The sequence below is a fragment of the Macrotis lagotis genome, chromosome 4, assembly GCF_037893015.1.
Source record: "Macrotis lagotis isolate mMagLag1 chromosome 4, bilby.v1.9.chrom.fasta, whole genome shotgun sequence".
Classification (NCBI taxonomy): domain Eukaryota; kingdom Metazoa; phylum Chordata; class Mammalia; order Peramelemorphia; family Peramelidae; genus Macrotis; species Macrotis lagotis.
Genome location: NC_133661.1, coordinates 117,749,177 through 117,771,944, shown reverse-complemented (window position 1 = coordinate 117,771,944; position 22,768 = coordinate 117,749,177). Strand labels below are relative to the sequence as shown.

The 22,768-nt window shown below is 35.5% G+C and overlaps 1 protein-coding gene across 2 annotated transcripts in view; it reads right to left on the bottom strand.

Moving 5' to 3' along the window:
- ADAMTSL3 (ADAMTS like 3) overlaps positions 1-22,768 on the bottom strand; it is a 713,745-nt gene that overhangs the window by 369,651 nt on the left and 321,326 nt on the right. For both annotated transcript variants that reach the window (XM_074233985.1, XM_074233986.1), the window contains exon 5: positions 16,945-16,990. In XM_074233985.1, coding sequence (XP_074090086.1) covers positions 16,945-16,990 — 46 coding nt within the window. The remainder of the gene's footprint in view (positions 1-16,944; positions 16,991-22,768) is intronic.

Sequence of the window (22,768 nt, the reverse complement as noted above, 5' to 3'; positions counted from 1 at the left end):
CCATCAATCCTTGCAAGCCCCTCCCCCAAGCAATTCTCTCTGCTACAATTTAATCTAAACTATTTTATTTAAATTAATTCTACCTGAAGCCCAAGAAGACTTTCAAATATTGGTAACTGGTATTGGGAAGTAAACTAAGAACAAATAATCATTTTCTTAATCTCAGATATATTCTTGTTTCTATTTCTGGTTTTGTTCCAGAATACAGATAAACCTAGCATGTTTTTTTCCCCTCAAAATGAAAGCTCTTTTTTTCTTTCTTGTAAAAGGACAGCATTTCCCCAGTAAAAGTGACTGAAACAAGACGCTTCTTAAAATCTTAGACAGTTTTCCAAGTTAAAATTTCCATCAAACATTAAGCCTAACTCAAAACACTGATTTAAGCATAGGGAATGCGATGATGCATCCCTCTAAAAACATTCCTGTGTTTCTTAGATGTTTTTTCCCTATAGAAAAGTTACTTTTATGAGTCCCCAACAAAAGATATACTGCATTGATCCTTCACATATTAAAGACTGCAAAGGAAAGCATGTCCTATGTCAAATAGCCTTGGTGTAAGATGGAATGCACAGTCTTCCCAGAATTCTGTCCACACATGGGCTCTCACATCTGGGTTATAACAAACATTGGTTGTATTTTCATTGGATAGAAAAGCAAAAGACCCTAACATGTCATCTAAACTCTTGGGATACCAAATGTCAGGCCATAAGGCTGCACCTGAGCGATCCATCAGTCCTTTCATGTTTCAGGATTTCTCCCTGGACTGGAAAATGTGAGTGCCCTCATGGATAAATTTATAACAGAAGAAAAGAACATTGACTGGGTAAGAACCAAGAGATTTTAGTTCTAAACTCAGTGTTTGCCACTAACTTGTTGGGTGATTTGGGGAATGTCACTCCCTTTTCTGGGGCTTTAGTTATAATGAAATTCAAACCAAACCAAATCATTCCCATCTAATGAGCATCAATTAAGCAACTGCTAAGTGTACAGTGCTAGGAATTGAAAACAAAAATCTTCCCTCACCCTAAAAAGTTCACTTTTTCCCAGGGTGACTTTAGATATACAGAGAAGTAATTAAAAACTTATATACAATAAATACTAAGTATTTAGAGGGGAAAGCATTTGGGCAACAAAAACAATATAAATGGGGGTATCAAGAAAGACCCTTTTGCACAAATGGGGGCATCAAGAAAGATCTTTTTTCTCTTGAGTTGAACAATAAATAGAGTTAAGCACTTGGAGAGGTATAAGGGAGGAGGGAGTACATTCTAAGTGTGGAGGTTTTTAGGTAAGCTTCTAAGTACCTTTTAGGATCAAATATACCCTATGATAATTTTAAACATTAAACACTTATTCAATATCAAATGTTTAGCCTTGATGCTCAAGGGCATTGATTTCAATGTAGAGAGTGGGAAAATGAGACAGGAAAAATAGGGAGCTCAAATCTCAATGTAGGATAGTCTATTTATTAGATGTGACTAAAATAGCATTTCCTCATAGACTTGTACAAACAGACAAGAGATTTACAAATTGTTCTTATAAATACTGCTCCAGGAAACTGTTTCAGACTAGTTGTTTAATTGAACTCTATATGACCCCATTTTGGGGATTTTGTAAAAATAATGAAGTAGTTTGCCATTTCCTTCTCCACTTCATTTTACAGATGAAGAAACTGAGGCAAGTAGGGTTAAGTGACTTGTCCAGGATCACACAGTTAATAAGTGTCTAAGGTCAGATCTGAATTCAGAAAAATGAGTTTTTCTGACGCCAGGTCCTGAGCTCTACCCACTGGGCCACTTACCTGTACATTTCATACTTAGTGATACTTTAAATGAGAGTCAAAGAATCAGACTTAGGATCTTAGATCATTAGGTCATAGAGTTGGAGCTAAAAGGCACTTTGTAGTGTCTTTTAAAGTATGAAGTTCATACCCTCATATTTCCATAGGAGGAAGCTGAAACAGTGTATAGTGACATGACATCCAAAGTCAGAAAGCTACAAAATTATAAAAAAAGATAGGATTCAAACTCAGATTCCTCAATTTCAAGTCCACATAGCATGTTTTAATTTGGACAATTTTTAAACATATATGACTTATATTTCTATATAACTCATCAATCACTTGTAAACATAGAACTTGGAATCCAACTAGACCTTGTAAGGCTCCCCTTTTAGGCTTACACCTCTTGGTGTCCAAATTATCGTGATGAAAGACTCAGACACTTGCAGCAGCAGCAGCAACAGCAGCAGCAGAAGCAGCTGGAGTGTGGTGTCCAAAAGTTTGAGTGTGGATTGAAGTTTCATTAGCTGTATTTAAGTCGTATTCATTTGAGAGCTAAGAGACTTGGACTCAAGCCCTGGGGCTGCATATGCTCTGCAACCTTGAGTATATCAATTGAGCCCTCTCTAGGGCTCATCTGTAAAATGAAGAGATGTTGAACTGCATCATCTGTTAGGTCTCTTCTTATGCAATGATTTTAGATTTCATTCCATCATGATGTGGAACTGAAACCCAGACAAAGCATCTCTCACTTTGATATAGAAAGCTCATAAATGGGGACTGTCATTGCCTGCTGACTGTTCCATGGAATGTACAGATTCCAGATGTCAAAAGGGCAGCACATTTTATGGCACTTTTTCAAATTGGGTGGAAAAAAAACTATTTCCAATGAGGTGAGTAACACATCTGGATTTCTTTTTTTGAAACCATATGTATTTTCCCCTTCTCTCAACCAGCCCAGCACTCTGTATCTCTGTACCTGCAGAATTACCACATTCTGTAGTAGCTTACAATCATTATTGAGAAGCAGAATGATACAGTGTACAAAGAAGAGGATTTAAAGTCAGAAGGCAAGGTTTGTAGTCATGAACTGACATTTCAAGTATAGCCCTGAACAAGTCACTATACTACTCTGGGGAGCACAGAACTGCAGATTTTAAAAGACTGCATGGACCATTTGGCCTAAGTAAAATCTGAGCAAATATTTCCTCTACAACATAACTAATAAGTGACCACTTAACCTTTGATTCAAGACTTTCAGTGAAGGGAAGCCTGTTCTCAAAACAGTACTGTTTGGTGGACAACTGGAGTGAGGTACATCTGAGTTCAAAGTCAACCTCAGGCACTTATTAACTGTATAATGATTAATTTTACAGTAATGTATCCATTTAGAATTTTATGTGGAATTTGATAAGATGTTTGATAAGTCTTATTTGTGCCAGACTGCTTTTTAGTTTTCTCAATAGTTTTTAATCAAACAAGGAATTATTTCCTAAGTAAATTATGTTTTTGAGTTTAATGAGCATGGAGCTATTAAATTCCAATATTTCTGATACTACCTTGTTTAGTCAGTTTCATTGAGCTTTTTCTCTATTGTTTTAGTTCATATCAATTTATTTACTTTGTTAATAATATTTTATTTGTTTTCCAATTATATGCAATAGTAGTTTTTTGTAGGGATTTTGGTAAAGTTTTCAATTTTACAATTTTCCCCCCACCCTCCTTTCCCTCCCCCCATCCCCCCCACAGAAGGAAGTCTGATAATCTTTACATTGTTTCTATGCTATATGTTGGTCAAAACTGAATATGCTGAGAGAGAAATAATATACTTGAGTAGAAAATAAAATATTAGAGATAGCAAAATTATGTAGAACATAAGACACTTTAAAAAAAACTTGAAGGTAATGAACTTTGGTCTTTGTTTAAATTCCACAGTTCTTTCTCTGGATACAGATGGTATTCTCTGTCACAGGTACTCTAAAATTGTCCCTGATTATTGCATTGATGGCATGAACAAGTTCATTAAGGTTGATCATCACCCCCATGTTGCTGTTAGGGTGTACAATATTCTTCTGGTTCTGCTCATCTTGCTCAACATCAGTTCATGCAAGTCTTTCCAGGCTTCTCTGAAATCCCATCTCTCTTGATTTCTAATAGAACGATAGTGTTCCATAACATACATATACCACAATTTTTTCAATCATTCCCCAACTGATGGACATTCACTCAATTTCCAATTCTTTGCTACCAAAAACAGGGCTGCTATGAATATTTTTGTGCAAGTGATGTTTTTACCCTTTTTCATGATCTCTTCAGGATATAGAAGTGGTATTACTGGATCAAAAGGTATGCACATTTTTATTGCTCTTTGGGCACAATTACAAATTGCTCTCCAAAAAAGGTTGGATGAGTTCATAGATCCACCAACAATGTATTAGTGTCCCATATTTCCACAACCTTTCCAAAATTGAACATTGACCTTTCTGATCATATTGACCAATCTGAGAGGTGTGAGGTGGTATCTCAGAGATGCCTTAATTTGCATTTCTCTAATCAGTAATGATTTGGAAGCATTTTTCAACTGACTATGGATTGTTTTGATTTCCTCATCTGTAAATTGCCTTTGCATATCCTTTGATTATCTGTCAATTGGGGAATGGCTTTTTTTTTTTTTATAAATTTGACTGAGTTCTCTATATATTTTAGAAATTAGTCCTTTGTCAGAAATACTAGTTATAAAAATTGTTTCCCCAATGTACTACATTTCTTTTGATCTTGGTTACAATGGTTTTGTTTGTGCAAAAGCTTTTTAATTTAATGGAATCAAAATTATCTAATTTGTTTTTAATGATATTCTCCATCTCTTCCTTGGTCATGAACTGCTTCCCTTTACATAGATCTGACAGGTAAACTATTCCTTGCTCTCCTAGTTTGCATATAATACTGTCTTTTATGTCTAAATCCTGTACCCAGTTTGCTCTTATCTTGGTATAGGATGTGAGATGTTGGTCTAATCCAAGTTTCTGCCACTCTGACTTACAATTTTCCCAACTTTTTTTAGCCAGAATGCACTTTTATTTTATTTTAGGTTATGACTTTTTTGGTTTACTTATTTTATATTATTTAATAACCTTATTATGAAAGTAAACATATCCTCCCTAAGAAGATGAGAAACCACAAGAATAGTGAGAGAAAAAAAATGTACTTCAGTCTGTGTTCAGATTCTAATGGCTGTGTTTGTGGGATGAGTTGCCTTCTTTATTGTAAGTCCACCAAGGAAATTGCTTCAATATTTTTCTCCACAGTGACTATTACTAGCTGTATTTCTCTCCACTCCATTCCTTCCCACTCTCATGTATTCTATTCTCTCTTTCTCTCCTTTCACCCTGTCCCTTTTCAAAAGTATGTTGTGTCTAAGGACCCTTTCCCACAATCTTCCCTCTCTTCTATCACCTACTGCCTCCCCCCACCTCCATTCCCCCTTATCCCATCCCTTTCTTCTCATTTTCCTCAAGGGTAAGATAGATTTCTATACCCAATTAAGTCTATCTGTTGTTTCCTCTCTGAGCCATTTCTGATGAGAATGAAGGTTCACTCATTCCCCTCACCTTCTCCTGTTCCACTCCATTGAAAAAGCTTTTTTTCTTGACTCTTATATGGAATATCTTAGTCCCTTCTTCCTCTCCTTTCTCTTCCTCCCAGTACTTTCCTTTATCACCCATTGACTTCATCTTTTTTACTATATTATACCATCATATTCAGCTCCTTCCTGTACCTTGTCTATATATGTTCCTTCTAACTGCTCTTATAAATGAGGAAGTTCATATGAAATATCAGTATCTTCTTCCCATGCAAGAATACAAACAGTTCAACATCATTAAGTTCCTCATAATTAGTCCTTCTTGTCCACCCCCTCTATGGTTCACCTGAGTCCTGTACTTAGAGATCAAACTTTCTGTTAGGCTTTGGTTGTTTGAATAGGAAAGTTTGAAAGTCCCCTGTTTCATTGAAAGTCCATCTTATTCCCCCCTGAAAGAGAATGCTCAGTTTTTCTGGGTAGGTGATTCTTGGTTGGAAACCAAGATTTTTTTTGCCTTCTGGAATATCATATTCCAAACCCTATGAGTCTTTAATGTAGATGCTCCCAGATCCTGTGTAATCCTGACTATAGAGCTATGGTAGTTGAATTGTTTGTTTCTGGCAACCTTTAGTATTTTCTATTTGACTTGGGAGTTTTTGAATTTGGCCATAATATTCCTAGAAGTTTTTCTTTTGGGATCTCTTTGAGGAGGTGATCAGTGAATTCCCTCAATTTCTATTTTATCCTCTGCTTCTATGATCTCAGGGCAATTTTGCTGTATTATTTCTTGAAAAGTAAAGTCTAGGCTCATTTCCTGGTCTTGACTTTCAGGTCACCCAATGATTTTTAAATTATCTCTCCTGGATTTGTTTTTGAGGTTGGTTTTTTTCCCAATGAGATATTTGGCATTTTCTTCTAATTTTTGGTTTTTGCAGAATAGTTTTATTTCTTCCTGATTTCTTGCAAAGTCATCAGCTTCCTTTAGTGCCATTCTGTATTTAAAGGAGTTATTTTCTTCAGAGAGCATTTTTATCTCCTTTTCCAGCTGGCCAATTCTGCTTTTTAAACCATTCTTCTTCTCATTTGCCTTTTCTGTTGTTTTTTCATATGGCCTAAACTGGCTTTTAAAATATTATTTTCTTCAGTATATTTTGTATTTCTTTGACCAAGCTGCTGATTTAGTTTTCATGATTTTTCTGCATCACTCTTATTTCTCCTCCCAATTTTTCCTCTACCTCCCATAATTGCTTTTCAAAGTCTTTTTTTTTTAGCTCATCCATAGCTGGAGCCTATTTTCTGTTTATCTTGGAGGTTTTGGGTACAGAAGCTTCAAGTTTCATCTTCTGAATCTTCCATGGGACTAAAATAATTTTCTATGGTCAGATTCTTCTTTTTCTTTTGTCTACTCATTTCCTCAGCCTATGACTGATTTACCATACTTCCAAGGCTTTGGGGGGTTTTGGGGACACCCCACTGGGACCTTAATTCCTTCAAGGTCTTATGAGAGGCTTTGACTGTTTTCTTGCCTGTGCTTTGATATGTAGATGACCAAAGATACTCCCCTCTACCCTGGAGCTGTGAGGAGAGTTCCCTGCTCAGGTTTGGTGGTATGGGAGCCCAAATTGCAACCTGGATTCAGGTGTGGGCAAACAGCTGAGTCCTGTCTTAGGGAGAGCAGAGGGACCTCTGCAGTCTCCCTCAACCCCCTTACTGTCTGTGGGCTGCTCTCTGGAGGTACAGCCTCGCTTCCCACTGTAAGTTCTCACTGCTGGGCTGCTCTGAGGCTGATGCTTGCTCCACACTCACTCTGGTGCAGCAGAGTTCTCTCGCCACCTCTTTAAACTATTCCCAGTGATCCTGGGGTCAGGAGTTCTGGAAACTGCCCCCTCTGCCACAGACTCAGGTGATTCCAGGATCTATGTACTTGGCCTGGTTATGATCACAGTGTTTTTTTCCATCCCCCAGTCCTGGTGAAACAGACCTTTCCCATGGAACTTCTAAGTTGTCTTGGACTGGAAAATTCTATCACCCAGTCTTTCTCTGGGTTCTGTCCCTCTAAATTTTGTCTAGAGTCATAATTTGATGGCTTTTGGAGTTTATTGGGGAATGAGTTTCCAGGAATTCTTGCCTCCATGTGTCGCCATCTTGGCTCCTGAATTCCTTTTCCTAACAGTTTTTTTTTAATCAAAGAGAGAGTATCCCAGAAACTGGACTCTTTGCGTTTATCAAATGGCAGATTACTATAATCATTTTTCCTGCTGTCTCTTTTGCATCTAATCTATTCCACTAATCCACCACTCTGTTTCTTAGCCAATTCCAGACAATTTTGATGACTGATGCTTTATAATATAATTTTAGATCTGGTAAGGCTAAGCCACCTCCTTTTGCACTTTTTTTCATTAAATCCCTGGATATTCTTGACTTTTATTTCTCCATATGAATTTACTTACACTTTTTTTTAGCTCATTAAAAGTAGTTTATTTTGAAGTTTACTAAGGCACTAAACAAGTAGTTTAATTTAGGTAATATTGACATTTTTTAAAAAATTTTTATTAAAGATATTATTTGAGTTTTACAATTTTCCCCCAATCTTGCTTCCCTCCCCCCACCCCCACCCCACTGATAGCACTCCGTCAGTCTTTACTTTATTTCCATGTTGTACCTTGATCCAAATTGGGTGTGATGAGAGAGAAATCATATCCTTAAAGAGAACAGAATTCTCAGAGGTAACCAGATCAAACAATAAAACATCTGGGTTTTTTTTCCTGAATTAAAAAGAATAGTCCTTGTACTTTGTTCAAACTCCACAGCTCCTTATCTGGATACAGATGGCACTCTCCTTTGCAGACAGCCAAAAATTGTTCCCAATTGTTGCGCTGATGGAATGAGCAAGTCCTTCAAGGTTGAACATCACTCCCATGTTGCTGTTAGGGTGTACAGTGTTTTTCTGGTTCTGCTCATCTCACTCAGCATCAGTTCATGCAAATCCCTCCAGGTTTCCCTGAAATCCCATCCCTCCTGGTTTCTAATAGAACAATAGTGTTCCATGACATGACATTTTTATTATATTAGGTTGGCCTATCCATGAGCAGTTGACATTTGCCCAATTAATTAAATCTGATTTTATTTGTGTGAAAAGTGTTTTATAGTTGTTTTCATAGAGTTTCTGAGTCTGCCATGGCAGGTGGACTCCCAAGTATTTTATATTGTCTGAGGTTACTTTAAATGGAATTTCTCTTTCTAGCTTTTTCTGTTGCATCTTGCTAGTCATATATAGAAATGCTGAGGATTTATGAGGGTTTATTTTATGTCCTATGACTTTGCTAAAGTTGCTAATTGTTTCTAATAGTTTTTTAGATGATTTCTTGGGATTCTCTAGGTATACCATCATGTCATCTGCAAAGAGTAAGAGTTTTGTTTCTTTCTTCCCAATTCTAATTCTTTCAATTTCTTTTTCTTTTCTTTATTGCTGAAGTTAACATTTCTAATATGATATTAAATAGTAGTGGTGATAATGGGCATCCTTTTTTTACCTCAGATCTTATTGGGAATGCCTCTAGTCTATCCCTGTTGCATATAATGCTTGCTGAGAGTTTCAGATAGAGAATAATTCATTTATTGCTATGCTCTATAGTGTTTTTAGTAGGAATGGGTGCTGTATTTTGTCAAAGGCTTTTTCAACATCTATTGAGATGATCATATGATTTCTGTTGCTTTGTTATTGCATATCAATTTTTGATTTTTGCAAATCAAATTTTCAATTACTGTTGCTTTGTCTTTTAAAATAGGGCTGTTCAAAGCAGCCTGAGAACTGACCCACAATACGATTTTATGTGGGGCCCGCTGTGGTTTACTAAATGTTAAGTTGAACTACCCTAGAATTCTCACTAAAATGGCAAATCAAAACATGTCTATTGTTTCATTAAAAACTTTTAAAAGTAAAGGTTTGTTCTAAAAGATAATTAGCTTCTAAAAGTTAGCAGTGGACAGAATATTGGATCTGGAATCAGCAAGATTCATCTTCCTGAGTTCAAATTTGTTTATTAGATACTAGCTGTGTGACTCTGGGCAAGTCATTTAAATCTGTTTGTCTCAGTTTTCTCATGTGTAAAATGAGGTGGAGAAGGAAATGCCCAACCTCTCCAGTATCTTTGCCAAGAAAAACCCAGATGACATCATGAAGAATCAAATAGGATAAAAGAACTCAACAATAAAAATTTGATAAAGATTCTTCCATGAAGCCAATTAAGAAAATGTTTACACAAGTTAAGGACCTATAGGCAATAAAAATACTAAATGATTCAAAAACCCACTAAGATGATCATTATATAGAGGAAGGATAACTAGAATTGAACTACCTAATATTCAATAATCTTTTAAATAGTTGTACCTCTTCAATAAAGTTTTAAGGGAATAATATTAAATTTTAAAATAAAACTAGTTTAATTAGGCAGCATGGTGAATCTAAGAGTTGCAGTCAGAAGTCCAGGGTTTGAATCCTGACACAACCATGTGACTTCTCTGCTCAATAAGCTCCAATAACTGTGAAGCTCACCAAAAAACTCTGTTCTCTGGCATTTGATACCCTTCACAGCTTGACTTCCTCCTACATTATCACAAGTTATTCCCTTGGCATGTCCCCTGACATTTTTTGGCACAATCAAATGGCCTTTCTTGGTGCTCTGCACACATTATTTTCTGTCTCTTATCTCTGGGTCTCTGTCCAGGTTGTTCCCTTGAGGAGCATAAACTTCCTGATTCTTGTTATCCCTCTTGTTCTTGCTGGCATTCAGTCATGTCTTAACTCTTTGTGACCCATAGACATGGACCATATAGTCCATGGAATTTTCTTAGCAAAGATGCTGGATTTAGGCAAACAGAGTTAAGTGACTTGCCCAGGATCACACAGCTAGTAAGTGCCTAGTCTAGATTTGAATTCGGGTTCTCCTGACTCATAGGCACTTAGCTGCTTCAGAATGGCTACTTTCTTACCAAGTTCATCTCTGCATGAGACCTTTATAGTTAATCCCAGTTATTAGTGCCCACCCACCCCAATAAATTGTCTTGTATTTAGACATGTATATGCCATCTTTCTTGACAAAAGATATACTCTAAGATGCCAAAGATGATTTTAATTTTGTCTTTGTGTCACTTGCATCTGATCTAGTAGCAGACATCTAGTACATGCTTAACAAATGTTTATTGGTTATAAAGGGCACATGGTTTTAGCTCCATATGATTTTTCTCAACTTTAAACAGCTCCTCTATTTGGGGTGGAGGTTGGGGGAATCTTAGGGGGGAGTGTCAGAGAAATGTTCATAGTAACTTACACTAATGATCCTAATCCTAGGACAGTCTTTTTCTAATCAAAAGACTTTCTCACTTTGCAATTCACATCTCCCACCTAATTCCCTATGCTTTGAAAAAGTTATATGTTTTATGACATATCATTTTATGCAAACTAATCACTGTAGCAAACTTTTAGTGATTTAAAAATTTATCTCTACAACTACTTTACTTCTTTAGCTTAAAAGGAAACTCCTTTTTTCCCTTGTTTTCTTTATTGTCTGAATGTTTTAAATGGAATAGGACAAGAGAAAACTTAGCTGTTGCACAATGGTTTATTCTTATTTCTTTAGAGGGGCAGCAGTATGGCCTCTCAATGTCATTAATAGCCTCCCAAATGATACTGATGAATGTTCAGGTACAGGGTGTTTGAAGATCATGAGGAATAGTAAAAAAGAAAAAAAAGAAAAGCTACATATTCCCAGGCATTGAGGAGCATGGTGCTTGTCTGGTTCAGAGTAGGCACTTAAAAATGTTTATTGCTTGACTAATAGAATGAAGGATTTGAAGAAAGAGGCAAATGTGAGATAGACTCTTTGAAAACTGAAAAAAAAAATAAAATGGAAAGATATGAAGAATCAAATGTTTTATTTTAACTTATTTTTCAAAGTATTTATGAAAACCTATGAAATGTCTGCCTTTTAAATAAAATCATCTCCAAAACAATTGTATTTTTAAAAAAAAAACAAAAATTACAAAGGTCAATTGCAGATTAAAAATTCACATGCTTTTCATTTATGGAAACTTTGAGTTACACGTTTCTGCCTGAGCTTATTGAGCTGAGAACTACTTTGCTAAAACTTGTTGAACCTCCTGCTATTCAATTACAAATCCAGATGAAACCAATTTCATGGTCAAATGACTCTTGTTCTTTTCATAGAAGTGACATATAAAGTTGTGCTTCATCTGTACTTGATACAAGCTTCAGAAGTAGCATGGATCATATGGCAAAATGACATTTACAGACAGTCCATTTCTGTCACCTCTTGTACAAGGTTATACAAAAACAGCCAGTATCTTTCAAGGGGTTCAAATAAGCCTTACATACACAGGATGTAAGATGAAATAGACCCAATTTTTAAGCTAAAGAGACTTAAATAGCTTGACAAGTACTGCTGGTCTTTAAATATATTTGGGTAAAACTTATGCATTTTAATGACCAATTTTTTGACCTCTGAAAATTCCTTTTAAAAATTGTATAACACAAACTGTCAACTCTTATTGAAGACTTTTACTTCATACACTTTTAAATCGCAAATAGTACCTACAGCTTTAACTTGTGGTTGCACAAACGGACCACAAAATATTTCCTGTAGAGGGAGAGGGGAAAAAGAGGATTTACATATTGCAGTTTGATTGACCATTCCTCTAAGTAAGTTAATGGAATCATAGAGGATCACAGTATGTTAAAGCCTGAAGAGACCTTAGAATCCAATGTTTCTCAAACTAATTTGGCCACATAAAGCTTTGGAACTTGAAATATATTGATGAAACCCATAAATATAGGTCTGAGGAATCTTGGGGTCTGGAACAATGCCAGGATAAATGGGGTTGGAGAAGCTCTGGAGCAACAGAAAGAAAATTAAGCTTATTTTCATACCAAGAAATTGTTGCACATTATAAGTATTTTGTATAAATATATAATTTTACATTTAATGGTTCATGGGAACATATCACTAACCTCCAAATTTTTTCAGAATCCCTACTTACCCTATTCTAGGGCTCCATGGAACAGTCTAGGAAGCATGGCCCTAAACCAAAAATCATCAATCTAGAGATGATGAAATTGATGGCCTGACCAGGAAAATAACTTTTTCAAGGTCATGCAAAATTAATGGAATCTCAAAGGTTCGTAAGATTTGGATTTAAAAAGAGACTTTGAAATCAACTTCTTTACCATCTTCACTTTATAGATGAGTAAACTGAGAAGCAAAGGATTAATTAAACATGTATAATTCAGACGTCCTGAGTCCAAGTTAAGTGTGAGCTTTTTACTAGGTCATGTTGGTATATGCAATACACATACATAATAATGAAGAATCTCTTGGCTTTGCATATTTTAAGAAAAATATTATATTTTAAAATATAGTCACCAAAAATCCATATCATTTGCTATAGACCAATTCATGAACAAATTTGATGGCTCCTAATTCTAATCATAGTTCTCTTCCCTCTCTTTTTTTGCAGATTATTTGCATGCACAAGAACCCCGCTGACATTCACAGCAATGAGTTGTAATCACATATGACAAAAGTAAATGCTGTTTCCTCTCAAAGTTTTACATCAAGTCTCCTTTCTGATCTTCAGTTGTGCATTATCAACTTAACATTTAGGTACTTCAAACTGGAAGTTCTGTAGGCCTCGTAAAAATCAACACATCAAAACCAGAGCATTTTGATAGCCCTCTTTTCTCTCTTCTCTTCTTCACAATTTCCTATTTCTGTCAAAATATCCCCTTATTTACATTATTAAAATGAAAAATTAAAAAATTAAATTAAAAAAGGTTTTACACAAAACCAATGCAAGCAAGATTAGAAGGAATATATAAAGTTGGGAAACAGTTTTTACAGGTAGTGTTTCTGATAAAGGACTCATTTTTAAAATAGAGAAATGAATCAAATGTATAAGAATACAAGTATTCTCCAATTGATAAATGGTCAAATGATATAAACAAGCACTTTTCAAATAAAGCAATTATAACTATTTATAGTCATATGAATAAAATGTTCTAAATCATTACTGATTAGAGATATGTAAATTAAATAATATTTGTCCTTCATTTTTGAAGAAGACTACAATATCAAGGAGGTAATGCAATGACAAGCACATTGATTGGATTTGAATGAGGAACTACTGTGCTAAGTTACCAGCCTCACTTTTTCCTCTAGAGCCATCTGGGTCCAGTGACCAGATATGAATCAGGACAACCGGAGATGGCTCTGGATGTAAGGCAATCAGTGTTAAGTGACCTGCCCAAGGTCACACAGCTAGTAAGTGGCAAGTGTCTGAAACTGGATTTGAACTCCCATCTCTTGACTCCAAGGCCAATCCTCTATCCACCCCATGAGGTACCCCCCCTCATGCCAATCGGATTGGTCAATATGACAAAAAGAGAAACTGATCAATGTAGGAGAGGATGTTGGAAAACTGGGACACTAATGCACTGTGGTGGAGTTGTGAACTGATCTAAGCATTCTGGTAAGTGATTTAGAACTACACTCAAAGGGCAATACAATTGCACTTGCCCTTTAATCCAATAATACCACTACTTAGTCTGTATTCTAAAGAGATAAAAAAAAAAGTGGGGATGGGAAAAGACCCATATGAACAAAAATATTTATAGCTGTTCTCTTTGTAATGACAAAGAATTGGAAATTGAGGAGATACCCATCAACTGGGGAATGGCTGGACAAATTATGGTAAATTAATGTAATGTAGACAACTATTGTTCTGAAAGAAATCATGAACCAATTCAGAAAAGCCTGAAAGATTTACATGATCAAATATGATCAACTTTGCTTTCCTCAGCAGTACAATAATCAAAGACAATTCTAAAGGACTTGTGATGGAAAGTATCATCCACATATAGAGAAAAATTAGAGTCACCAAGCAGACCAAAGCATAGTATTTTCCATTTAAAAAATTTGATTTGTTTTATGTTTTAATTTTCTCATTTTTGTCTTTCATTTGTCTTTCACAATATAATGAATACAAAAATACGTTTAACATAATTTTATACATGTCTATCTATAAAAAAGAATACCACCATATTTCTAATCTAGCTTTAAAAGCTAATCAGAGGAATTCATATTCCATTCTCTTGATATGCAAATGATCTCCTATCTGGTGGCTCCTAGAGAGTCTTAATCTGGTGTCCTTAAACTTGTAGTTTTTTAAAAATACATATTGTTAGTTATATTTCACTTAAACTGGATTCCTTTATAATACCAAATATTTTATTTCATGAATTTACTAATATTATTCTGTGAAGGGTTTTACAGTTTTCACCAGTCTGCCAAAAGGATCAACGGACACAGAAAGATTAAGAACTCTAGAAGTCTAGACTCTAGAGTCAGTACATATTGTCATCCAACTGACCTTCCTAAAATAGTTTTCAACATGCCATTCTCCAGTTCAAAAACAAGCAGTTGCTTCAAAATGTCTATTGTCTTTTTATTATGTATTGATCACATTTGCTTAGTTCTCTCTTCAGCAAGAAGGAGGGTATTTGAGAACAGGAATGATGTTTCATATACTCTCTCTAGTTCTTCATTGTTCTAGTCTTTATAGCTATCCAAAAAATATTCAATGAATTTTATTGCTTTGTGCATGTAACTATTGGGGATAGACTGTAAGTGCTCTGAAGGCACGAACTATTCTATTGTGGTTTGGTTTGTTTCTCCTCTGCTCGGCATAATGCATTTTTGGTTGTGCCCTATTCTTTGTGACCCTATTTGGGGTTTCCTTGGCGAAGATATTATAGTAATTTGGCATTTCCTTCTCAAGTTCATTTTACAGATGAGGAAATTGAGGCAAAAAGCATTAAGTGACTTGTACAGAATCAGAGAGCTAGTAAGTTTCTAAGGTCACCATTTGAACTCAGGACTTCTTGAATCAGGTCCATCATTCTGTCCAACACATATAAAAGCTTAATAAATGCTTGTTGATTGATTGGAAACTACTCAAAAGGAAATGAGTAGGATTTCTGATGACCTTCCAGTTTTCTGGGTTTCAAACACAGGAAATTTCCTATTCTATTATGCTGGCATATAAAGCAGCAAAAAGATTGAGTTGGTTAGGCAACAGTTGTGACTGAAAACAAGCCACGTCGGCACAAAGATCTAGCACAATTAGTCAAGGTGCCCCCTAGGCTCCAATTGGGAGGCAACAAAGTGCAGAGAAAGCACTTAATTCTGGAAATTAAGACAATATATTGCTAAGACTGTTTATTTTTTCAATAGTATTAGCATGAAAGAGCAGAATTTACCTTGTGTTGCCTGATTAGAGGGCAAAGTCTGGACTCTTGCAACAGACTCCTAAAAGGTCAAATTTCTATTTAATTTCAAGTCAGTTTATGTGCCACCTCAGGTATAATGTTCTTCCCTTCATCCTTACTTGCCTTATATTAATGTATTATATATAAAATAATACTAATCCATGTACATATTATCTCCCTTATTTGAAGGTAAGTTCTTTGAGGGCAAAGATTTTTAACTTTTGTTTTTGTATTCCCCAGCCCCCAGAACAGTGGTTATCACATAGTAAGCTATATAATAAATGCTCTCTGAATGACTGGATGAATTTTCTATGTCTTCTTTTATGCCTTTTCCAGGGCCTAAGAAAAGTGGCTCTTTCTGATTAAGGAGATACTAAAGAAAACAACAGTTGCCAAACTATTCCTGATAAGTTATTTTCTTTGCCTTTTTTTCAGTTCTCTTTAAACATAAAAAAATCATTTCATTTTATGGAAATCATTTCATTAACAGTCTATTCTGTGGCCAGCAGAGGAAAACTGCCCCAGCCTATTGTAAGAAGGTAGCTCAATCCAGGATGAATTTTTTGGTCTGACTAAATTTAACCACAGTTATATAGGTGTGGCTTTAGTCAAAGTTTTATCCTAGACAGATGTGGAGGTATTTCTAAATATGGATATATTTTAGAACTTCTGAAGGATTCATGGAAAAAACAACAGCACTTATCAAGAAAAATTTTAAGGGCATTGCCTATTACATACATTATCAAGAGTATCCCCATAACTCTAGACTAAACAGAAAGTAACTAAAGAATTTTCATAATTAGCATCTTAATTTAAGTGCTTAATTTAAGTACTGGAAGTTAAATGATCCTCTTAAACTGATGAGCACATTGTGTGAAGAAAAGATATTCTTTTATTCTTTCTGAGTTTTACTACTTTAAAAAATTGTAAAAGGAAGTCTTAAACATCTTTTTAAAATATCTTAATGTTAAACAATTCAGGATAGGTTTCTATGAATTCTCTCTAAATGTGTAACTTCCTTGTAATTCACATGAAATATTTTGTATCCAATTTGGCAGTAAGGCATACATCCACAAAGGGCAAATTCTAAATCTGTGGTCAATTAGGCTAACAGTCAAATCTCTTTAAATGGGTAACAAGAGAGTGAGGAAAGAGTATTATGTGCCATTAGTTTAAATGCATATCACAATAATATGTCTTTTAAAAGTTTCATTAGAATTTTTTTTACATTACAAGACTTACATTATTGCTGCAGGTTTTGTATCGAATATTCTGCCCTTCACAGCTCCTAGGTAAAGAAAAAAAGTAAAAAGAGTTTGAATAAAAATCATGATTGTCCACAAGCAAAGATTTTCTGTAAAAACTATACTGACATGAGCTTGGTCAGATCACTTCATCTCTCTATCTTTAGCTCTAAAATGAAACTGAAGAACTAGATGATCTCCAGGGTCTCTTCAATTCCACATCTATGAACATTCTCTTCAATCTACAAACTGATAGCATAATAGATAGAGTGTTGAGCTTGGAACCAAGGAAGACCTGAATTCAAGTCAGTCCTCAGACTCTTGTGTGATGCTGGGCAAGTCACTTAAGTTATATCTGCCTCAGTTTCCTCAAGTATAAAATGGGGATAATAATAGCAAATGCAGGGACTGATTGGAGGATCAAAAATGAGAATATTTGTAAAGTGATTAGTATAGTGCCTGGAACATATAGCAGATGCTTAATAAATGATTTTTCCCCCACCTTAATTCCTTTCTCTAATGGAATGGAATGTTAGCATTTCACTTCACCCTTCAAAGCCTTTAGCTTTAAACACTGTCATTCAATCAACAAGAATTTATTAAACATTGAAAAAGTTCTAGGCATTATCTTATGGACTGGGGATACAAAGTAAAAGCAAAAACTCTCTTTCCTCAAGGAGTTTATATTCTATTGGAGAAAATAATGGATAAATTCATCATTAGATTCAAAATAAATTTAGAGTTCAGGGAAGGTATCTTTTGAAGAGAAGGCATTAACAGCTGGGGAAGTCAAAACCAAATTCAAATTCAGTACTGTATGAACCTTAATGCTCTATTTGTAAACTACTTTACTTATGTTCAAAATAAACTGCTCTCCAATTTAATGTTACAAAAATAATAAATCCTTTGATTGCACATGTACATTATTTCTTTGTAAATATTCCTTTACTTATAAAAAAAGTATGCTCATTTAGCACATTTGTTACATAAAATTAGGTTCATTATTATAAGTATTTATTAATAATAAAATATTATTAAAAATAATGGTTCACATTTATATAGTACTTTAAGATTTACAGGTCTCTTGACATGCATTATCTCCTCTAATTCTCCTAACATTCCTGCTACTATTAGGTTCAGGTGAACAGATAAATGAATAATAAAAGAGACTGTGATTTCCTTCTTTTTGAGGTGTGCCATAAATCTTAATCTGCCTGACTCTTCAGTCTCCAACTTTATTTTCTTCCCCACACGGTTGACCCAATCCCAGAGAACATATGTCTGTTCTGAAATGGGTATGCTTCCATTAAGACAAAGTATATACCTTTCCTTAATTTAGTAGATGTTTTCATTTCAATTCACTTCAACAAGCATTTATTAAGTGTCTACTACCACTACATACAAGGTATCATGCAATAAATGTCTGCAAGTTCCTTTGGAACATTTTGGAAACACAAAGACCAAAACTTGACCTCAGGGAATTCCCAGTCTTTTTTCATGAATTACTTTAGGCACAAAAAATTCATGACCTAGTGGTAATCTTTTGTCAGTAAGTCTTTCTGATCTTAGGATAACTACCTATAATTGGGTCCAATCTTTGTAAAGTCTATCAGAACTCATTCTCCTTTGGCTTGATAAAACCTTCAGGAACACATTGTCACAAACTTAAAAATGATGGGTAAGATTTAATGGAGGCAGGAGATATACTATTCAGAACAAAATAAATATGAAGTTTCCTTAATGATAAGAATCAAGGTGTAAGACAAATCTTACCCATCTCTTTCCATAGCATCTTACCTCCCCGAAGTCTTTTCAAAAATAGAATATATTTCATTCCCCATGTTTCCTAAGACTTTTCCCCCCAGAGTTTCCTTTGTCTCTAATATCTTACCATGGATGATTCTATAATTCTTTTGGCAAAGATTCTTAACTTTGGACCTAGTATTTTGATAACTCTATTTCAGTATAATTGGTGTCTTTTTGTAATCTTATGAATTTTATTAAGTTCATTTAAAAACATATTTTAGAAAAGGAATTCTTAGCATCATCAAATTACCAAAGGGATCCATAACATACATAGGTTAAAAAATCCTGTTTGAAGAGAACTCAAAGGATCCAAGGTCTCTCTTTGCCTCTGTGCATGATCTAAAATATGTCACTCATTATGATGTAAACTTTGTCTAGAAGTGGATGATGTGGTCAAGCTTTTATTTCTTTCCTTCCTCTTTAGTGGGAATGAGCAATGCGTGGTTGTCCTCTTTGGCTTCTTCTTTTCCTTTGACGCCTAGCCAAACACTTCTCAGAGAGCACTTTCACCAGGGAAAACCCAAGGTCAAGGGAAACCACGAGTCTGCTTATTTGGGAGGGGCTGGAACAGTTTTATGTCTTAAATCCTTCTTTACTCATTTAAAATTCTTCACAATTTCAAATAATTTTAAATATTTGTTAGTCTGGCATATACGGAAAGATGTTCCAGTCACCTAAAAGGGAGAACTTTTGGGGGTGGACAAGTGGAAAGGATGTTATTAATTGATTCAAAAAAAATTAATAAGCCCCTTTCTGTCTGTCTGGCATAGACTTAAAGTGGCACAAAAATGTCTAAGGAATGATCCTTAACCTCAGACAGCTTACAGTTTTCTAGGTGATATAAGATATGTAAATACAATACAATCTGTTTGGGGGAATAGAGGGGGTAGTCATGGTCTGTGATTTCAGCCATAAAGGGAGATTCCCAAGAAGCTGTCTCACTAAGATTTAGAGAAGTGATTTGGGGGTACTGAGAGAGTTACAGACTTGACCAATCTCACACAGCTAGGATGTGTCTAAAGTGGCATTTAAAACCACAATATCCTGATTCCAAAGTTCCCTCAATTCATAACCCTACTCTGTGTCTGAGGGATAGAAAGGAAGTGCTATTGGAGTTTAGAGGAAAGAAAGGTCAGAGCTGGTCAGATGACTAAGGGAAAGGACAGAGATAATGAAGAAGGTTTCAAGGGGCTTATATTCAGGGTAGGATTTTGATAGTTTGGTACAATTGGCAAAAACTCTTCATTTTCTGTTATTACATCAAGTTTATGCCAAAATTTTACTTTAAACAAGGAAACAAAGTAGGGTTCACAAATTCATTCATTAATTGAAAACAATAGAAATTCGAAGATATGTGTCTGCATTTTTAACCCATAAATTTCTATATATTCCCCCTTTCCCCAATCTATATGTTGTCAATCTGAATAAAAGGTGAGACCAGCATTGAAAGAACCATCTGGCAACAAAACTCCCTGAATAGGCCCCAGATGATTCTGCATTAAGTTGAGTATTTTGCTAGAGTGGGACATGTTATAATGAAGCTCCTGGGTGTTTTTTGGACTTTATATGTTTTCTTGCAAGTTCTCTCTGAAATTAACAAGTTGATTTTATTATAATACCTATAGTTCTGAGGAATTTTTGAAAACAAATCCAGTCTATATTAGGATCAAGTCTAGTGTATTTGAAGTATACTCAGTTAATTACATGTCTAGGGATGATTCCACATATATATTTGGGAATTTAATAGATTTTAAATATATAAACCAGAGCACCTGGTCTGGAGGCAGAAAGACTCGAGTTTGAATTGGGTCTCAAACACTTACTAACTGTATGACCCTGTGCAAGTCACTTAACTCCCTTTGTGCCTCAGTTTTCTCATCAACCATTCTATAGCTTTGCCAAGAAAAGACCAAATGGGGTCAACAAAGAGTCAGACATGATTGAAATGGTTGAAAAACAACAAAATATATAGCCTAAAGTTTTCACTATTTCTCGATCATCTCTTAGGTTATTTTGGAACATAGATTCTCATAAATTTCTCCTTTATTCTTCTCTTTCCTTAATTCTTTCTTGGACTTTAGTGTTTACTTTCCTTCTATTGTTTCTCTATAAGAGTTAAGCAAACAAAACTAAGAGTCATAACTTATTATCAGAACCTATATTTATAGTATAGAAATAACAAGAGAATTATTTTTTTCATTGTAAACCTGAAAATCTGCATCTTATTTATATTACCTTCCTAGAACAGGTATCCCAACATACATTACATATGTATTGTCCCTCATATTGTGTCTTCAGCTTTTGCATATACATTGTCCCTTATATTATATCACATCTTCAACTCCAATTGCCAAACATAGAGCCTCAATAATTTTCATCAGAAATGATCTTGTAGGGGATGGAGTAAAGGCAGGAATTCCCACAATCTCTCCCTCAGACCACTCAAAATACCATTAAATAATAACTCTAGCCAAATTTTAGAGTGGCAAAACCCTCAAAAAGACTGAGTGAAACAATTTTCCACTCCAAGACAAATTGGAAGATCTCCTGGAAAGGTCTGTTACACTGGGGTAACAGTAGTGTAGCCCTGGTCATGCCAGAATAAAATAGTGCCAATCATCCAGGAACAGTCCAAGGGGTGCCTGGGTTTGGGGGTAGGGGGTGTCCATGGAAACGGTGGCGGTTTCCAGACCTCCCAGTCCAGGGATTGCCAAAGTCAAATAGGAAGCTCAGTGAGAAAACTCTGCTCCACCAGAGTGAAAATGAAGCCCAATTCAGCACAGGCTTCAGCAAAGACCCAGCCCCTTGGGACCAGGAGCAGACCTGGGAAATCACCTGGCAGGGACCAGGCAACTTTCAGATTGCTCAGTCCATTGATGGTAAGGGGTTTGGAGGAGATTGCAGAGATCTCTTTGCTCTCCCTGAGGCAGGACTCTGGCTTTGTCTATACTTAGATCTAGATTGCAGTCTGGAGCTCTAGTCTCAGATAACATAGTTTTCCTGCCATAATAGAGCAGGGACTCTCTTCAAGGCTCCAGGGCAGGGGGAGTGCTTATGATCATTCACTGATCAGAGCACAGGTCAGGAAAGCAGTCAACGCTGTTCATAAGATCTTGGAGAAACTGAGGTCCCTGAAGGGGGGGGGCCCTGAAAAACCTGCAAAACCCCTCAGAAGCACCACCCCAGAAGCAGAGCTCCACCTTAACAAATTGTTAAAATCAAGTCATAGGCAGGAGAAACGAGCAAACAACAGAAGAAAAAAATCTGACCATAGACAATTACTTTGGTTATAGGATCAAAATACACTCAGAAGATAAAAAGGTCAAAACTTCTGTATCCAAAACCTCCAAGAAAAATATGATTTGGTCCCAGATTATGGAAGAGCTCAAAAAACATATTGAAACATTACATAAGTAAGGGAAGTAGAGGAAAAATTGGGAAGAGAAATGAGAGTGATGCAGGGAAAATCATGAAAGTCAACAGCTTGGTGAAAGAGATACAAATAAATACTGAAGAAAATAACATGTTAAAAACCAGTTTAGGTCAAATGGTAAAAGCAATCCAAAAGGACAATAAGGAGAATGCCTTAAAAAAGCAGAATTTCCCAGATGGTAAAGGAGATACAAAAGCTCTCAGAAGAAAATAATTCCTTAAAATATAGAATGGAGTTAAGGGAAGCTGATGACTTTGTGAGAAATCAAGAAAGAATAAAACAAAATGAAAAAGTGAAAAACTAGAAGAAAATGTGAAATACATCACTGGAAAAACAAATGACCTGGAAAACAAATTCAGGAGCAGTATTTTTTTTTCCCAAGGCAATGGGGTTAAGTGACCTGCCCAAGGTCACATAGCTGGATAATTATAAAATGTTTGAGGCTGGATTTGAAATCAGGTCCTCCTGCATCCAACACTAGGGCTCTCATTGTACCACCTAGCTGCCCCTCAAGGAGATAATTTTAAAAATTATTGAACTACCTGAAAGTCATGACCAAAAAAAGACTCTAGACTTCATTTTT